Consider the following 17,341-nt stretch of genomic DNA (forward strand, 5'->3'; position numbering starts at 1 on the left):
AGAGATTAATGTGAGGCCATTTTTAGCACTGACGGGTAGATGGTATGGGATTTTAGAATGTGTATTTATTTAGATTTTTCTTTAATGGCGTCTGTGTTAGTATTTGAGGTCACTTCAACCAGCCAGGGCCATATGAGTCATCTTTATCCCATTGAGTTTACACACTGTGGTCTAAAGCATTTCTTTTTACCTCTTTTTTTTTTTTTTTTTCCTGGAGTATGACCCTAGAAAAACAACATATTCCTCGTGTTGTGCCAAGTGCAGCTCTCCTGAAAATTGGCTTTCGTTGATCTGCCTTACCTTCTGGGCTTATCTACTACTAGGCAGTAGAAGTGGGAGGGAGACAATACAGAAGGCCTGGAGACAAGAAGAAATTAGCACACTGCTGGCAGGCTTCCTGTGTTTGAAGCCTGCAAAGAAGTCTTTTGTCTAAGGAAGGAAAACAGAGATGAGCATTGGAAAGATAATCCTAACCAAAAGTTCAGCAGGGCTCTTAGTTTCATTGCTACTTGAATTCAAGTTTTGGAGTTTGCAGTCTAAAGGGCTGGCTGATAAAGAGCTTACTGATGATCTGAAGGTCATACCTAACTGCAAGTGGAAGCGTAGGCAGAGGTAGAGTGCACTTCAGAATGGATTGCTTCCAACTTCGAAGTTCTACAGCCCTAGTATTAAATGGTTTGTTTTTTTCTATATATACTTGGACAGGATACTTCTGTTTTGAATTTGATTTAACAGGTTGCCCAGAGAAGGACGGGGCTTTGGGCAACCTGGTCTGGTGGGAGGTGTCCCTGCCCATGGCAGGGGGTTGGGACTGGGTGATCTTTAAGGTCCCTTCCAACCCAAACCATTCTGTGGTTCTGTGATAACTAGTACAAAACTTGGTATGAGTGTCCCTTTCTGTTGAGGCAGTAAATATGCCTGGGAAGTGTGTGTAACATTTTTAGAGTGTGTGGTACACGGAATTGGAGAATGACAGTATTTTAAGACATAAAAAGAAATCTAATTGCTTTTCTTTTTTAGGATATATACTTCTTCAGTCTTGCTGAGGCTTAGTCATGGCAGTTCCTAGCCAAGTATTTGGGATTATTTAGGCTTTTTTCAGTACTGCTTAGCAGTTGTATGTATTCTTGCTGTGAATAGATGAAATTATGTTTCCTTGGGAATTAAAGAAATCTTGATCTTCAAGACCAAAAGGTAGCATAAGACAAAATTATGTCAAAGCTCTCTTTATGTGAATCTGTAGAGCTGAGCCTGAATTCTCTAGTGAATTTTAAGGCAGACTTTTGGATCAGAATTAAAAAATGCAATCCTAAATTGAAGTACTTACATGTGTGTGTTTGCTGGATGGTGGGTTGCTTTGTGCTTTTTCTTTTTGGTGTTTGCTTGTCTGATTGATTTTGTTGTGTTTTTTTTTTTATAGTTGACTGAACTTGAATCTCCATTTTTGGTAATCTGTGAAAGCAGAAGATAAATCTGCTTACATCTGTTTCCAAATTCTACTTCTACATTTCAAACTATGAAGTTGGATGTAACGATTTAAATAAAAATGTCATTTAAGTGATAATTTAAATTGATAGACAAGAAGCTGATTTTAATTCTGTTTTGCATTTGTAATTAATGAAGTGATTATTGTCTTTCTGAGTAGAAAGAGCAACGTATCCCCATCTCCTCTGAAGATCCTAGACAGTAGGGTGGCAGGCAAAGTTTATTTTTTCACAAAAGGATCCTCTTGTAAATCAGTTTTGTCAAACTCTGATAAATTGAGAATCAATGCACTTGCATTGAAACAGTCATTCTTTTTCCTAAGTTAAATAAAGCAGTCTTAAAATATTCTGGGTACACAAAGTGGAAAATAATTTAATCAAAGGAAGTTGTATACTTGACACAGTAGTATTTTTTAAGCAAATCAGGTATTATCTGGAGACTATAATCAATTCAACTCGCAACTGTGCCTCAGTATTTCAAAACTAGATCTCATCTTCTGTAACATTTTTTATTACTGGAACAGAAAAAAAACAAGTCTTCTTGCCTTTTTGACTCCCAGTTGGTTCTTCAAGTCTGAAGGACCTATCCATTCAGCAAATGTTAGTTGAATGAATAGAAACGAATAAAATATTTTGCCTGCACCTGAAAAGGAAGTTAGTTACCCAAAGCTGGTTTTGTAGTTCAGCATACTCTGGTTATTGTTTGTTTGTGTTTTGTGTTTTTTTTAATGTACTTAAATGCTAGCAGCAAAGGCTAATATCAAAGTTGCTTTGTGTGCAGTAAGTCCAGTCATTAGTGCAGGTTACTGTTATTTTGCAGTACTTTTTACAAGGTATTGAAGTTAAAACTTATTTAAATTTCAAAAATACATTTTATGATGATTCCTTATTCACCTTTTAATAATTAAATCTGGAACTGCACACAGCACTTCCAACTTAAGGTTTTTTAGCTTGTAGTCTGAATATTTTAAGCCAACAACTTGAAGAAAGAAACATATTTGTCCTCTCATGTGACCTCAGAGTGGGTGATATTGGCAAACTGACCCAAATGAGAAAAAATTCTTGGTAGCAGGTTTGTTTACAGCTGTGTTGGTTTTTAGCTTGGGTTCAGCACTTGACAACCCCATACCATGTATGTCAGAAGAGGAGAAGTGATGGTGCAAAAGCAGGTGAAACTGGGGAAGATTGGAAGTGCAGCTTCAGGGGGTGCTGTTGGTAACACTGACTTGTTTAAAGCAGAGGCCTTCGTGTGTTCTGAAAACATCTGTGGTTCACTCAACCTACTTTCTTTCTCAAGATCTTTCTTGCAGCTAGGCAGAGGCGTCCCTTCTAGCTTCCCTGAAAACTGCTCTGGTCTTAATTGTGCATTTTAGGTCAAAAGTTGTGTAAGATCATACATGATTACATAAATAATTGGGAAAAATATTTACAAGAAAAAAGGCCTGAGCTTTCAAGCTTGAAGTAAATACTCTCAATCCACCCTAATTTTCATATCTTTCCTGATGGTGGAAGAACGACAAGCACATTTCTTCACTTGTTCTGTGCATGCTTCCCTCTGATTCCTGTGGCTTGGAGGGCCACCAACTTACCCTTCAGCCACTTTTCTCCCACTGGGAACAGCAGAAATTAATGTCTGTCTCTAACAAGAGCAGCTTTTGGTCTCAGCCTCCCTGAGGTAAAATGTATGATGGTGGTATATTTTACTGTGAAGTTCTCTGAAAAAAAAATCTTTTACTCAGTTCTTTTGGTTTATATTCAAATTATTATTACTAAGGCTGGCGTTTCCTTTTTAACATAGTTTTTCAAAAATATTTTTTATGTAAGACTGAAGATGGAAAAGTGAGTGTGTGCGCAGAGAGGAATGTGGAGGGCACACGAGTGCACATTCCTGAGCGCTGCCGCTGGTGCGGCGATGCCGAGCAGCTGGGAGCCACGTTAACCGGCCCGTGCCCCTGATGCCTCTGCTCCCAAACATAGTGCTTGGCTTAATACTGTCTGGCTTCAAATCTTCAGAAATGTGGTGTTTTGCTTTCTGTGGGTGCATTATTCAAAACCCTTAAATGATTGTGCTGTTGTGTTGTTTTTTTTTAGTTTGTGTTGGAGAATTCTGTATGCTACGATTAGCAGTAATGGTTGAAAGTGTGTGTTGGTAGCTCAGTAGCTGCGGGCTTTTTTCTTTTTTTTTGCTTTTTTAATTTATATGTATATTTGTGTGTATAAAATATGTATATCTGTATATGAAATTCTTGCTTAGGGGATAAATTAAATCTGTTAAATGTTTTTAATTTTGATTTTCAAGTACGGAGTTAATCAAAAAGATAGCCAGATTTCCTTTCTCAGAATGTTCATCAGCAATACATAACCTTAAATGAATGTCAGTGATGAGAGCGCATTTTTGTAGGCTATTTTGTAGTCTTAGAAATGTGATCCTGAAGTTCAGGAGCAGGAATGAGTGGGGGCTGATCAAATAGTAGCATCAACCATGAAATCAAGGGAAAGTGTTTTTGACTGGGTTTGAAGCAACCCAGTCAGTGCTGCCATGGATAGTGTAGTAGAAACCAATGTGCTGCTGTCATCGTCGTCTTAACTAATTCAGAGTATACCCAGTCTATGAACCAAATAACTTTCACCAAAAGTAAAAATTTTCATCTAACTTCTCCGTGCGCTTGTTAATAGTGTGTTGTGTACTTTGTGTCTAACAGGTGTGTGTTCCCAGCACGTGGAAGGCACATGGGGTTCTGGCTACCAAAGAAGTTTCCATACAGTTTTTCATTTGGTTCTCTGTCCTTAAATCCACTTCTCTGGCAATTTTTCGGGGCCATACCCTGGTAGTTACACAGTGGGTGTACCTTGCTGTGGCCGGATGATGGCTAAGGCCTGGCCTGTGCGACAGAGCTGGGCCTTCTGTGTGCCAGGCTCTGGCGCTCAGTGAGGGGGCTCAGCTGTGAAGTACAATGCATAAAATATCGTATCTTTACAGTGCATCTTCGTCTTTAGCTTTATGGTAAAAGTAAAGTTTTGTTGTTGCTGTGCTTGCTGAATGACAAAGTTTGGGCGTTTCTGTCTGATCGCCCTTCAAAGAAGCACTGCAACACCAGTGCACGTTCAGATAAACAGCACTAAAACCACTGGAGTTACTTTTTATTTATGGACTGTGACAAATAGAAATAGAAAGAGGATTTATATCCTCTTGCCTATTGAATGTGTCCTGTTGTCCCCATAAGCTCGTGAAATCTTCAGGTAACAAAAGTCTGACCTGTAAACTGAGGAAAAAGGTCATGCAATTATATTGCTTTTAACAAATTTTACCTTGCTTCATATCAAGGGATAAAAAGATGTTTGCCTTGAGTTTAAGCATTTCAATTTCCAGTTTAATCAGAATTGCAGAGTGATGGGGCTTGTGATCGGTGAGTCCCAAGCTGTGCCTCAGTGCCCATCAATTCCTCCGAACCACGCCACGGGCCTGCGGCTCTGCGGGCTGGGGAGGCTTTCTCCAGTCATGAAACACCATATCGTGATATACACGCTCAGCCTGCAGCAAAATGAACTCTGTGGTGGTTATATACGGTCAGTTAATATCCAATAAGAAATGACAATAAATCTGTGAAATTTTGTATATAGCATTACTGCCAAAATAAACTGGAATTCAGTGTGGAAAAAGGATATCTAGAGGAGAAGTAAAACCCAGTTCATTGTGTTCCAGTAAACGCAACAGGACACTGTTCTTTCCCAAATCCTAAACAACCGGCACGTAAAATCATGGCTTCTGTAGCAAGAAGCTGCAGAGTATACATATGAGCGACCGTGTATTTTTAATTTATCTTGCCGTTAGCCTGACCTCAACTGTTGGCAAGGCATTACAATACTTAGAAGTAAAAACAATGTAAATTCAGGAGGAATACTGTGCAACCAAGATGCCTCAGGGAGATAAATCAAGGGTTTTCTGTACACAGAGAAAATGCAAGTGCTTCTCATCCGTTTGGACTTACAGTACAGGTTTTTGTCTGGTGCTGCACAGAAAAATGTTACTGTGACTGGAGGATAGGATACTGGTCGAATGCTAACAAAAAGTTGTAGCTGTAGGCTAACTTTTCTCTGGTGTCACTCACGTTCAGTTATTTTGATTCATAAATTAGATGCTTCTGGTTTTCTGAAAATTTGCTTCAGCCTTCACCTGATCAATAGCCAGAAATGACCAAAAGGAATTATGTTTTAATGTTGTCTTTCCACAAGTCAAAAATTTCCTTAATAACAGCATATATATGAGGATGGTATGTGTGACAACATATTAAAGTGTGTTACCAATCCTCCCTGAAAAGAAAATAATGATAATGATAACAATAATAATAATAATAATAATAATATACAGTACATTAGCTCCTTTATGCCACTGTAAATATATATATATATATATATATATGGCTTTTCTACATTTGTTACTGCTTCTGGACAGCAATGGTGCCCATCTGACACATCAGAGTGTTGCTTTATGGTCTTCGTTCTGCAGCCGCTGCATCCTGTCATTCTGAGGCAGGATGCTCTTGAAACCTTCCTCTTGAATAAGCAGCTGAGTTGTATGTGTTATATGTGAAATGGTTCCTTAAGTTTCTTTTCCCATTACAATTTGCTTTTCTCTGTTGAATAGATTTTTTTTTTCTCTTGAATTTCATTCTGTGGTTATAGTACTCAGGTAAGACTACAGCATCTCCATATCTGTTCAGTGGTTTACTGGAATATTATATTTAACTGCATGAACTCATTTTTCCTGTTCAGAAAAGTTATACTTGACAAATATGATCTTAAGATCTGTTATGAGAGATGATCGTTATTTAATAGACTCTTTTAAGCCTGGTTTGTTTGGGGTTTTTTTTGGTTTGTTTGTTTTCCAAATCTGAGTAACATGATTCATGGAATATGTGTAATTTTATTTCATTTTGTTCCTACATGTTGAATTCTTCTTCCAGAACCCACAATAGATCATTTAGGAAATCAGCAAAACATTTATCTGAGTTGTGTATCACTTCATATATAGAATTGAACCTTTTTTTTACATCTGTGATATAAATAAATGCTTGCTGCCTCATAGCATCCTCCTCTTTTTAGATATTCTCTTGTGAAGCTTTGAGAACACAGCCAAGTGAAGTAAAGTTTATCCCTTGCCAAATAAGAGTTTTGTTCTTTAATTAGAAAAATACAAACCAGATTGCTATCAGTCCTTCTGACAAGTATGTCTATTTTAAATCAGTATTTCAAACAACAGCTGAAGATGCCTGTTCTATCAAAGTTTATATTAAACTGTATCAACTTCCCAACACACAAGTTGAAGTTCAAGAAAGATTACTTGAGATATTTCTGCTCAAAAAATAAAATATTATTGTATCAATTTTGTGCTAAGCCCACTGGCTAGTAGCTTGCAAATTGTTGTCTGAGCTGTATGCCTTGTCTTGTTTTCCTTCCGACTGTGGCATTAGCAAACAAGGATGAGCTCATCTGTATTGTGTGCAGCACATCTCATCCAGATCTGAAGGACTTTCATTGCTTTACAGTTTCCTTTTGGACCAAGACTGCATTTTATTTTTGTATGCCATTTGCTACTCAAACTGTTCTGTGTGACAAAATCACCGCTCTAACTCACATTCCCATTACTTTATTTTCCATTTAATTGATGTACAGTAGTATCTTTGTACACAATTGCATTTCTCCTAGTTTTTTAGGAATATGGGGGGGGTTATCATGACAGTCACTATATCTGAGCTTCTTAATTCAAATTAGGTCTTTGATTATTTGGCAAATTATAAGGTGTTAATTTTTGCACTCCTTGAAAGGTGTAAGCAGATGCACAGGAAGTTTAACCAAATCTGTAGAAATATGGCTTTGCGCTTGTCTGACAGTATACAGCAGATGTTCTGGATTCTCTGCACTGTGGAAATGTCCAAGAGACTTGAAAGACTTACACTCTCTTTACAAATGTTTTGATGCAAGATTTTGTGATTTTGACGCTTTTGCTGTAGGCTCTTTAAACACTATCTGAACATGAGTGATAACCAAGCTATGAAATCCTGTTTGAATTTTGCGCCTTGGTTTTCCAAATTTAAAGATAAACACCAAGAAATGAATGCTCTTCTAAACCATTTTTTCCTCTGCTTTGGGACTTTCTTCAGTATGTCACAATATCTTCTTTGGGGCTTTCTCAGGTATGTCACGATATTCTGTTTTCCAGTGGATGCATGAACTACATACATCCCTGCCCAACGATAGCATTGTAACATTGAGAACAATAACTAAAGTTTCATGAAAACATCTGTGTTTTCCTATGAAACTTTGTTTTTTATTTGTTTTAATTCAAAGACCATAAGACTTCAGAAAAGTCATTTTTTTATAAAAAAAGAAATCATCTTTAATTGAAGTGTTCATTTCTCAGAATTTCTAAATGCATAAAGTGTATTTAATGGTTTTGCTAAGTAATTCAAATATTCTGTGTTTTAGTTCTTAGGGGAAAGTATGTCTTTCTGCATTAAGACAATTTGAAAAACATTTGGCTCAATTGGGTCTGCTTTTCCAGCACTAGATTATTCAGTTTCATTGAAAGCCAAAAATCTAATGACAGGTATCACCTCAACTGTAAAAACATGAAGCTGCTCTATAGTAATTACTGGTAGATGTTTTGAGACATGTAAAACTTCAACACATACTTCTCTGGCAGCTGGCTGGGCTTTTATATTGGTTTGGTTTGTTTTTTTCCCTTCATATACATGAAATGAAAATGATCCTAAAGATTCAGAGAAAATTAAATACTTTACCCTGTGTTTTTGTCTTAATCATATCATTGGTTTAATTTCAGGACTTGTTTCTGAATAAGTAACTGGAAATTACTTATATTGGAGAAGTCTCCTATGGCATTTAAACTCCTAGTACATTGTGTAGTTAATAAAAAATGTCTGGGTAGATACTTTTTACCCTGTGCTTTTAGGAAAAAAAGAAAGATGGATTTGTGTGATTGAAATGATGAAAACCTCATTTAAAACAAATTAAGGAGTATTTTGCCGAACTGATTTATTTCTCTACAGCAGAACTTAGCTTAACCTTTTATTTCTCTTGCAAGAATGGCTTTGAGTGTAATTTAAACTGTCAAATGACATTTATCAAATGATGATTTTGCCCTGTAACAGGCAAATGTCTTCCACAAAATTGATTAGCTGCTGACCTCCTCCACCCTTTTCAGACCCTTCAAGGTAGATTTCAAAGAGCTGTAAAGTAATCACTTCAGGTTCAGTTTATACTTCGGCAGAAGGCGGTTACTGTCCCGGTAGCGATGCTGCAGCGTGCTCCCATCTGGCAGGGGGCTGCTCAAAAGCCTGCCTGCCCGTGCCCGACACCACGGGGCCCACTGTGCCTCTAGCCAGGCTGCAGCAAGGCAGGAGCAGCTTTAGAAATGGCTTTTTGCAGGATAATCGGATGAATTACGTTACGAATCCTTATCTTCTGGATGAGTACGCTCTGGTAAGCAGGAAAATGCTCTGTTTCCTAAGACCTGTAGAGTGTTCAGTTATCAAAAAGGTGCCAGAAGAAAGATGAGTCTCCTAAACATAACATTTTAGGCCCTCAGCTGGTTTCCCCTGCTGCATTCTCACTCTTCAGCTCTGTAGCCTTGCTTGGTAAGGGCAACTCCAATCAGTTTGCTCTTGTAAACATTCACCTCCAAGTAAATGAATTAACTGCACCTTTGAAGAAGTGTGCCTGGATTGATGCATCAGAATGGTGGCCCTGTAACTTAACGAAAAATGCCGCCTAACATTTTTATTTTCAGAGCTCTGTACAAGTTTCCTTGCCAGAGAAGAAACTGAAATGCAGAAAGAAAAAAAATGATGAACATCAAAATCCCAGAACTGCTGCTGGTGTTAAAAGTTCAATTCTATTTTTAGACCTCAATGATTTCTTTCTTCCAAACTGTCTTCCACTGCCACTTCTTCCAAAATCTGTGTTTAAAAATACATAAATTAGAGAAAAATGCACTTGACTTTATCTCAGACTAACAAAGCAATTGTAGTTTGTTTGTCTCAGTAGATCAGACTGCCGTGAGTTGGGTTTCAATTGAGAAAGCAAGTTGGGAGATGAACAGAGAAAAGGGAAGGAGAAGCTTCCACAACTTCAGCCACATGCATCATCGGAAGGAGCGGGGGGGTTTCCATTCGTGAAACTGACAAAAGCCAGAACTGTGATTAAGGTGTTTTATCAAGCTGTTGGGTATGGAAATACCTAATCCTTCCGTAGGTTCATCTTAAGTCTCGTTGGCTGATACATTAAATTAAAAGGAAGCAGTATATGTGCTCTGTGTTAAAGCTGAGATACTAAATACAATAAACTACATATAGAATAAAGGCTTTACAAAGGAAGAGGGTTTCAGAAGCAGCCACGAGGCACTGCTAAGTAGCCCGCATGTGATTTGTGAAATGCTTGGAATGAAATTTTGGGCAGGAGTGTACCTTGCTTATTCCAATTTCTTTTTTACCAATAACACCAGCTGTAGTGTGTTACACAGGTTTCTCACTGCAGCATCGTACTGATAGGCATCAGACTGTATCTGCTGGAGAACAGGATCATTGTTCTGGCTCCTCCAGCTAAACATGCAATATATGCTGTAAATTGCCTTTATTGTATGCTGCTTAAATATCTCATTGTCTGCTTTGCATACAAGCAATTTATTGCTGCTTATGTTCTGACAGGATGAAAACTAATGTTTAATTATGCATTGCCCTACTAATGTGGTGTTTAGGGTGAATGTATCTGAATTAAATAAGGGTCATTAATAATGCCTAACAATTTATGATATATTCATTGCTTGATTTCAAATCATATAAATTAGAGAAGCTTATTTGAAATGTCACCAATATAAGATGGCTTTCTGGGAACACCTCTCTGTGTGCTAATTTCAGAATCATTACCAGCTGAGTCTTACTATTTATTCAATGTCCAGTAGCTTTTATTATTCCCTTATTTGCAGTTTAATTACAACCTCTGTTTTCCTGACAGTGTGAATTCAATCCTGAACCTGCAGGAGCAAAATGAGTTGCAATCAGTAGGTTTTTGCCTGAAAGCCTCCTTCCCCTTCGCCCCCTCCCACCTGCCATCGCTGAACCACGGGGCTGAGCAGATCCCTACAGCCAGATATATTTTTTTTTTGGTACCGAATATTTAAAGGGACAATGCCATCTAAAGCTTTTCAAAGCGTGTTCTTTAAAGCTTGGTAGTCATGGGGGATGTCTCTGTCTCACATAACCAGCAGGTTTTGTACCGATATCACAGAAGATTTTTGAATAAATTACTTAAAGAGAGGTTTCCAGGTCACTTATTAGTATCTTGTGTTCATGAATTTGCACATGTTATTAATAGACATGAGGTATTTCCACATAATATGCGTGGTTACTGTGCAGCTAAAATCCTAGTCATTCATCTTTTAAAATAATCTGTTCTCCAAGGCTATTATATGGGATTTAAATTCCTCAAAGATGTAGTAAGCAGTCTGTTGCAAATAACATGAGAAACCACAGCAAAATTTTGCATTGGCAAAAAAAAGAAAAGAAAAAAAAAACAGTGCAGTTAAAGGATGTAAGTGGCAGAACTAGAACTATTTCACAAAAATACTGTCTGAGATGAGTTGGAAGGCTGAAAGTGTCCTCCATGTGTTTCAGATTTGGTCTGTTTCAAGCGTGGCTGTTTCTTTACACAGGGATAGCAAAGTGCAGGATCGGTCCCTCTGACCTTTCCCTCTCCTTTCAGTTTCCCAAGGCCCGTTTCTGGGGGAGTTCTGGATCTTGTTTCTTTCCCCCAGTGTGGTTCCAGTTTGCACCAAGATGTAATGTCACAGCTATTCCTTCCTCGGTGGTGTTCACTTTCAATGTGGCCTCATCAAATCCATCCGAAAAATGCACTACTGCACAAAGAAGCAGACCTTATTATACTTGAAGGGTTTAAATTAATTAATGGCCTGTGCCACTGGGACATGCCATTACTCAGCTGGTGTGCTGTACCAAAGGTCACTTCTACTGTATGTTCATCACCTGCTTTTTCTTCTCTCCTGCTAGAGAGGAATTCCCTAAAATATTAGAGAAATTATATTTACAGACCTCAGAGTTAGTGAATCTCCTTTAAAGCAAAAATTTCAGGGAAAAAAAAAAAAAAGTAGCCCTGTGTTAAACTGCATTTTGTTTCTTTGTTTCTGTGAGGAGGGCGCATATGTACATTCACATCTGGTAGAGAACCTCCTGGGAGAACTGTTTTGGAATTCCTGGTTAGAATACAACAAGCTCTGAAGTATGCAAATAGAATTACACGTGGCTCTGTTATTCCGCTATGGAGATGATGTTTGTAAGGCCTACAGGCACAATTAAAACTGTGCCGCTATAGCACAAATTTAAATCTGTGCAGCATGAAAGCGAATCTATAAATGTATTCAGAAACACTGTACATTAGCAAATTAGGAAAGTGAATGCGTGTGAAAATTTGATTGATGCAATTTTGATAATCTGAACCCCCTAATTTGCAAGTGAACTTGCTGTTGTTTTAGATGGGTCATTTTAAGATGTGTGAATTCAGCGTATTTAATAGTATTCAACTGAAAATGGTCGTGGGATCGCTTTTGGCTGGCATGTAGGTCTCTGTTATCCCATTTTCAAGCACGGAATTTGTTGTACCACCTGGCAATCTTAAGAGAGTAGCGAATTTTTTATAAGCAAACCTAAAGTTTCATTACTGAGTATAATCTATCTACTCATCCCTAGTTTTATTTGTACAAGAGCTAGACTTGTTCTGCAGGCTCGTGAAGCTGCCCTGTGGTTTCAGGGTGAGATTGATGTGCAGCGATATCAAATGTAGTAAAGAGCTTGTATGGTAGATGTTGCGATGTTCCATCAATGTGCTGTTATTTTATGTCATAGCTAATGAGGTGTCAGCATGATTTATTAGGTTTGCACAGCTGTGTTTTCAAAAATTTACTAGAGTTTCTTCTTTCTCCCACTTTGGAAGGAGGAAAGAGCGTTCTCCCAGGGACTCCAAGGAGCAGCTCACGTTCACCCATCCCAGACACCTTTCCATTTCTTTGCTCCGCTCTGCAACTATGGTGCCTCGATCTATAGCGTTTCAGGGCTTTCCAGGGAAGCATTCTGTAAAGTAAATTCAACTGATATTTATCAGTTTTCCTGTGGGCTGCAGGGGTCTGAATAATGAAAATGAGACATGGCAAGACACATTACCGTGACTTAAAAAGACCGAAGAGTGATGAGGCTGTCTGACCTGCCTGATTGCATTGGTTTCTTTCCTCTGTTTAAGAGCAAAAAGGGTCCTCACTGCTTTCACGTTTTGTTTAAGTTCAGTTCTGCAGAAGGTTATACTTGCAGTGAGTGTGTTTTTTATCCTCCAGTATTTATAACCCACGGCTGCTTCAGTGCAAGCTTCTCAGAAAGCCTCCCTTAAGCAGGATAGCATCTACAGGGAACTAACAGCTTCCCAGTTGGAAAACATTTTTGGATAAGCAAAACCAATGCTAAGAGCACAGGTCACCGCTATTTTGTTACATCCACCTCTGCTGAGTGTTTGTACTATCATATAAAGAGTTGTCCCCCTACACTCCGTAGAAAGCTGCTGAAGCAAAATGTGCTGTGCAGAAAGATTTGATCATGGAAATGGAAAGATATTTTGTTAATGATTTGAAAGAGCTGTTGCAAGTTAACAATATTCTGTTATGTTTATCATGCTTTTACGTAAAATTTATTAAAACAACAGTAGATTAATACATGCAATTATAAAAACATGCCTACAAACTAAGTAACTGTGAAGTTGTCTACATTTTATCACAAAGATATGGCCAGAAGTTGATATTTCTGAAATTCCAAATATATAGGAATATTACATATTAAATACTCAGTATATAATAGTGAGGAGACTGGCAATATTTATTGCAAAACTAGAAAGAGCAGGTGGTACCCATAAGTATAATAAAATAAGGAAAACCTTAGAACTTCTCCATCTATTTCTAAGCACAAATTTGAATATTTAAGTAGTTTGTCAAACTTGAGTAATCAAAAACATGTCTGAATGCTGTAACTGCAAAAACGAGGCTGGGGTCTGCACTATTGTACTAAACAAGCCGCTTCTTACTGAGTCCAAAGTGTGCGCCTTCATATGTAAGCAAAATTCGGGGATTTTTTTCAAGACATAGACGGGTAAGACTAGTTCATAAGCTGCAAAGACAAATAGTCATTTGAAATACAAAATTTGAATTATCTTTGGAAAATGTAGCTCAGTTGGATAAACAAGAACAGTGTGTTAGCATTAAAGACTATTTTGCTGGCATCCTCACTGACCTTCCTTAAAGAGCACACTCCAGGTGTTCTTTGAAGCACTTTTTTTCTACAACTAGTATAAATATGGAATGCTCTTTCTTCTTTTCCAAAGTGTCTACCTTGTCAATGCATTTAATCTGGAAAGAATAAATCTGGTTTTGCATTTTTCTTTCACTTATTTTCATTCCCAGGATACATACACAAGAAACCATAGGCCAAATAATTTTTTTTTTTTAATTAAGAATCTTAGCAGAATCTTTGCAAAGATATCAGCAATTAAATGTATTCTTTTTTCTCTAGATCAATGAACTGAGCCACGTTCAAATCCCTGTTATGTTGATGCCAGATGATTTCAAAGCATACTCGAAGATTAAGGTGGACAATCACCTTTTCAACAAGTAAGTACAAGTAACAATTCTTTGTAGAGGGGGATAGTGGCAGTGATATTTTATGAAGTACTATGAACTCTGTTATTTTTCAGTTGATGTGACTGAAGTTTTGATGATTAAGTTAATCCTGTGATAAACATAACCATCTGTGCTGTTCCAAAAAGTAACAGCAGGGGCTGCTGGGTAGTATTCTTCTTCCATATGGTTTATTATTGCCTTATGGATATCTTATATATTGAAGATGATCCTCTCTTGGTGTGTTTATTTATGGCTGATATAAACATTGATTTGGGTATTTTTTAAAACACAAATTTGGGTGCATATACGTTTAGTATTTTAAATTAAATATTTGAATAAGAATGAGAATTTAAAACATATTTCAAAGCTTAATAATGTGCAACTTTTAATAATTTGTAATAGGATATTATATCAATCAAAGTTCCAAACGTATTAAGATCATTTAATGTAATATCCACATCTCTTAAAAATGATGCTACATGAACAGGATGTGCATACATACAAAACTATTAATGATGCTTTGTGTACAACCCATTTAAGAATATTTGGAAAAAAGAATAATTCTGCTATTTTGGGTCTTTTTTACTCTGACAAAGTTCAAAGTTACTTTTCTCAAGTATAAGTATGAAATGAACAACTGAATGTTAAAACTAGCTCTGTACTCAGTAAGTCCAATTTTCTTGAAGTTTGGCACTGTCAGTATTTCCTAGTGTCACCAAAGGTATATTAATTCTTGTATAATGCAATCTAAGGTTTCACTTTTGAAATAATTTAAGGGCAATGACAAAACATTCTTTTCTGCTTTTGAGTCCAGGTTCAGCTTGTTAAAGACAAATATATATAAATTTATTAAACATGGTAAAGGAAAGAACGTGGTGAGACCAAATCTTGTTCAAAAAGAGAAGGCTCTAGAGGGGAGATTGTAAATCTCCTTATTTTCTGCTTTGCATGAACAGAATACTCTCGAGTTACTTAATTACATATGCAGGTGAATGAAGTTGATTTGGTTTTGTATTCTTTCAGAGAAAACATGCCAAGTCATTTCAAATTTAAGGAATATTGTCCAATGGTTTTCCGTAATCTAAGAGAGAGGTTTGGAATTGATGATCAAGACTTTCAGGTAAGTTCACTTTCAAAACTCTTAAATCAGGGATATATACAGGGTTTAAAGGTTCATAAAGCTGCAGTTGCTAACAGGACAAAGTGCTGAAACACTTTGGAGGAAAACTAAGAGAAAAAGAATACATTCTCTCTATTCCTTTCCCCACCTGCAGCCAGAACATTTCTGGCTTATTTGTTTGCCTCCCCTGGCTGTCTTCTGGCAGCCTTCTGCTATCTTCCGCCCTCCTTCTTTCCCAGTATCTCCGAGTCATTAAAACTGAGGGGTGATACCTCTTGCAGGAGGAAGAAGAAACAATCTCTGGACACTGCTGACAAGAGATGCTGTATTCAGCTGAGTCATTCTGATAACAGTCGCTTTAGGGATATGTGTATGTGAGATGTGGTTTCAGAAACCACCATGTCTGTTTCCTTCATGACTTTTTTTTTTGTTGTTTAGAAAAGGGTGATCTGTGGCCAGGCAATTTAATACTGCTTCATTACACTTCATTTTTCCCTTTTTTAAAAGGGTCTGGAAACAAATAGCTTGCTAAGAGCAGATAGAGCAAAACAAGAAATTGCTCTGCATTTGGCAGCGTTGTTTCTTGCAGTCAAAGCCTCTTTCAGTCTTTGCAAAGGAAAGTTCTTGAACTCTGCTTCAGTCAGATTTGCCAATACTCACTGACATTCCCTTTTCCATTAACTGTTCCTAATGCACATCATTTCTGTCATAGGGATAATTCCTTCTGCAATCACACTGCTAGACAGCCGTCCTACATAGCACTCACAGTGTGACCCACTGTCTGCTTCTTGTCCTGTTCTTTTGCTCTTTTAAGCTATTTTGATATGGGTTACAGTTGTCTCTTAGCCTGTCACTAAGATATTTGAGAAGATATTTAATAAATAATAAATTTTATAAAAGGTTTTGAGCAGCTAAAAAATTTGTAAAAATTCCATTTGTGATAACGCTCCCATTCATGCTACACAGAGCAGACTGAATGCTGCAGCCCAAATCTCTATCTAATTCTTTCAGCTGTCCTCTTCACTGATTTTCCCCTTTCTCAATATGAAGCAATGTGTTAAAATGCATACATTGGTTAATATATGCTTGCACAAATGCAGGTAGAAATTAGGGTATGAATCTCACTATATAACCACTAACTTTGCCAGCAGGTGGAGAAGGGGGGTTGTTTTGTTTTATTTTCTTTCCTTTTGGTAAAGCTGTCATGAGCCTATTGCATGATTCCTCACTGTCTTGTTCACTGAAGAACTGCTTAAGAGGAAATACACCAAGACTTGGCCAACAGTTGAAACAGCTGGGGCTGTTCCAAAATTATCAGGTTGCATTCCTGGTACAATTTTCCTGGTGGACCAAAGAGATATGCTTTGTTAGGGAAGATACGATCCTTTTATATGAAGGTTTTCCTTTTTCTTGATAAAGGGCAAGGATCAGTGTGTCAGAGAGGATGATGTGATTGGTCCTAAACTTGAAATTATGATGTCAGCTCATGCTTGGTACCTTTGAGAAGATGGGCTAATGACATTAGTAGGCAAAGTTGTATTTCAGAAAATATATATTAGTATTTCAGTAAATATATATTAGAAGATGCTGTCATTAGTTAAAGCTAGTAAAATTAGCATAATCAAAAATTGTGCATACCACAGTATTGTGGGCTGTTTTCATCTCTAGTACTATTCTAGCCAAATCAGGAATTCCTGTGTTGTAACTACTACTGATTGGATTTATTAATTGTAACTAAATAAAATGTCCTAATTTTCAGATTAAAAATAAAGTATTTTTTAGGTATGTGTTTTGAGTTTTTATGACAATGTAGCCAAACAACAATACAAAAGAAGAAAGTACAACCACATCCTGTTTTTTGATTCAACACTTACGTGTTAGTTGCAAAAAACATCTTCAGTGCTATTTAGTATTTCAAGTACATCCAGCATAAGAGAGAAGATTAGTTAATATAATTTTGACCAAAGGGAAGACAATATCTGCATTCACTAT

The 17,341-nt window shown here is 37.2% G+C and overlaps 1 protein-coding gene across 2 annotated transcripts in view; it reads left to right on the forward strand.

Moving 5' to 3' along the window:
• PIP4K2A (phosphatidylinositol-5-phosphate 4-kinase type 2 alpha) overlaps positions 1-17,341 on the forward strand; it is a 108,816-nt gene that overhangs the window by 43,698 nt on the left and 47,777 nt on the right. For both annotated transcript variants that reach the window (XM_040546749.1, XM_040546750.1), the window contains exons 2-3: positions 14,123-14,220; positions 15,253-15,349. In XM_040546749.1, coding sequence (XP_040402683.1) covers positions 14,123-14,220; positions 15,253-15,349 — 195 coding nt within the window. The remainder of the gene's footprint in view (positions 1-14,122; positions 14,221-15,252; positions 15,350-17,341) is intronic.

The sequence above is a fragment of the Cygnus olor genome, chromosome 2, assembly GCF_009769625.2.
Source record: "Cygnus olor isolate bCygOlo1 chromosome 2, bCygOlo1.pri.v2, whole genome shotgun sequence".
Lineage (NCBI taxonomy): Eukaryota > Metazoa > Chordata > Aves > Anseriformes > Anatidae > Cygnus > Cygnus olor.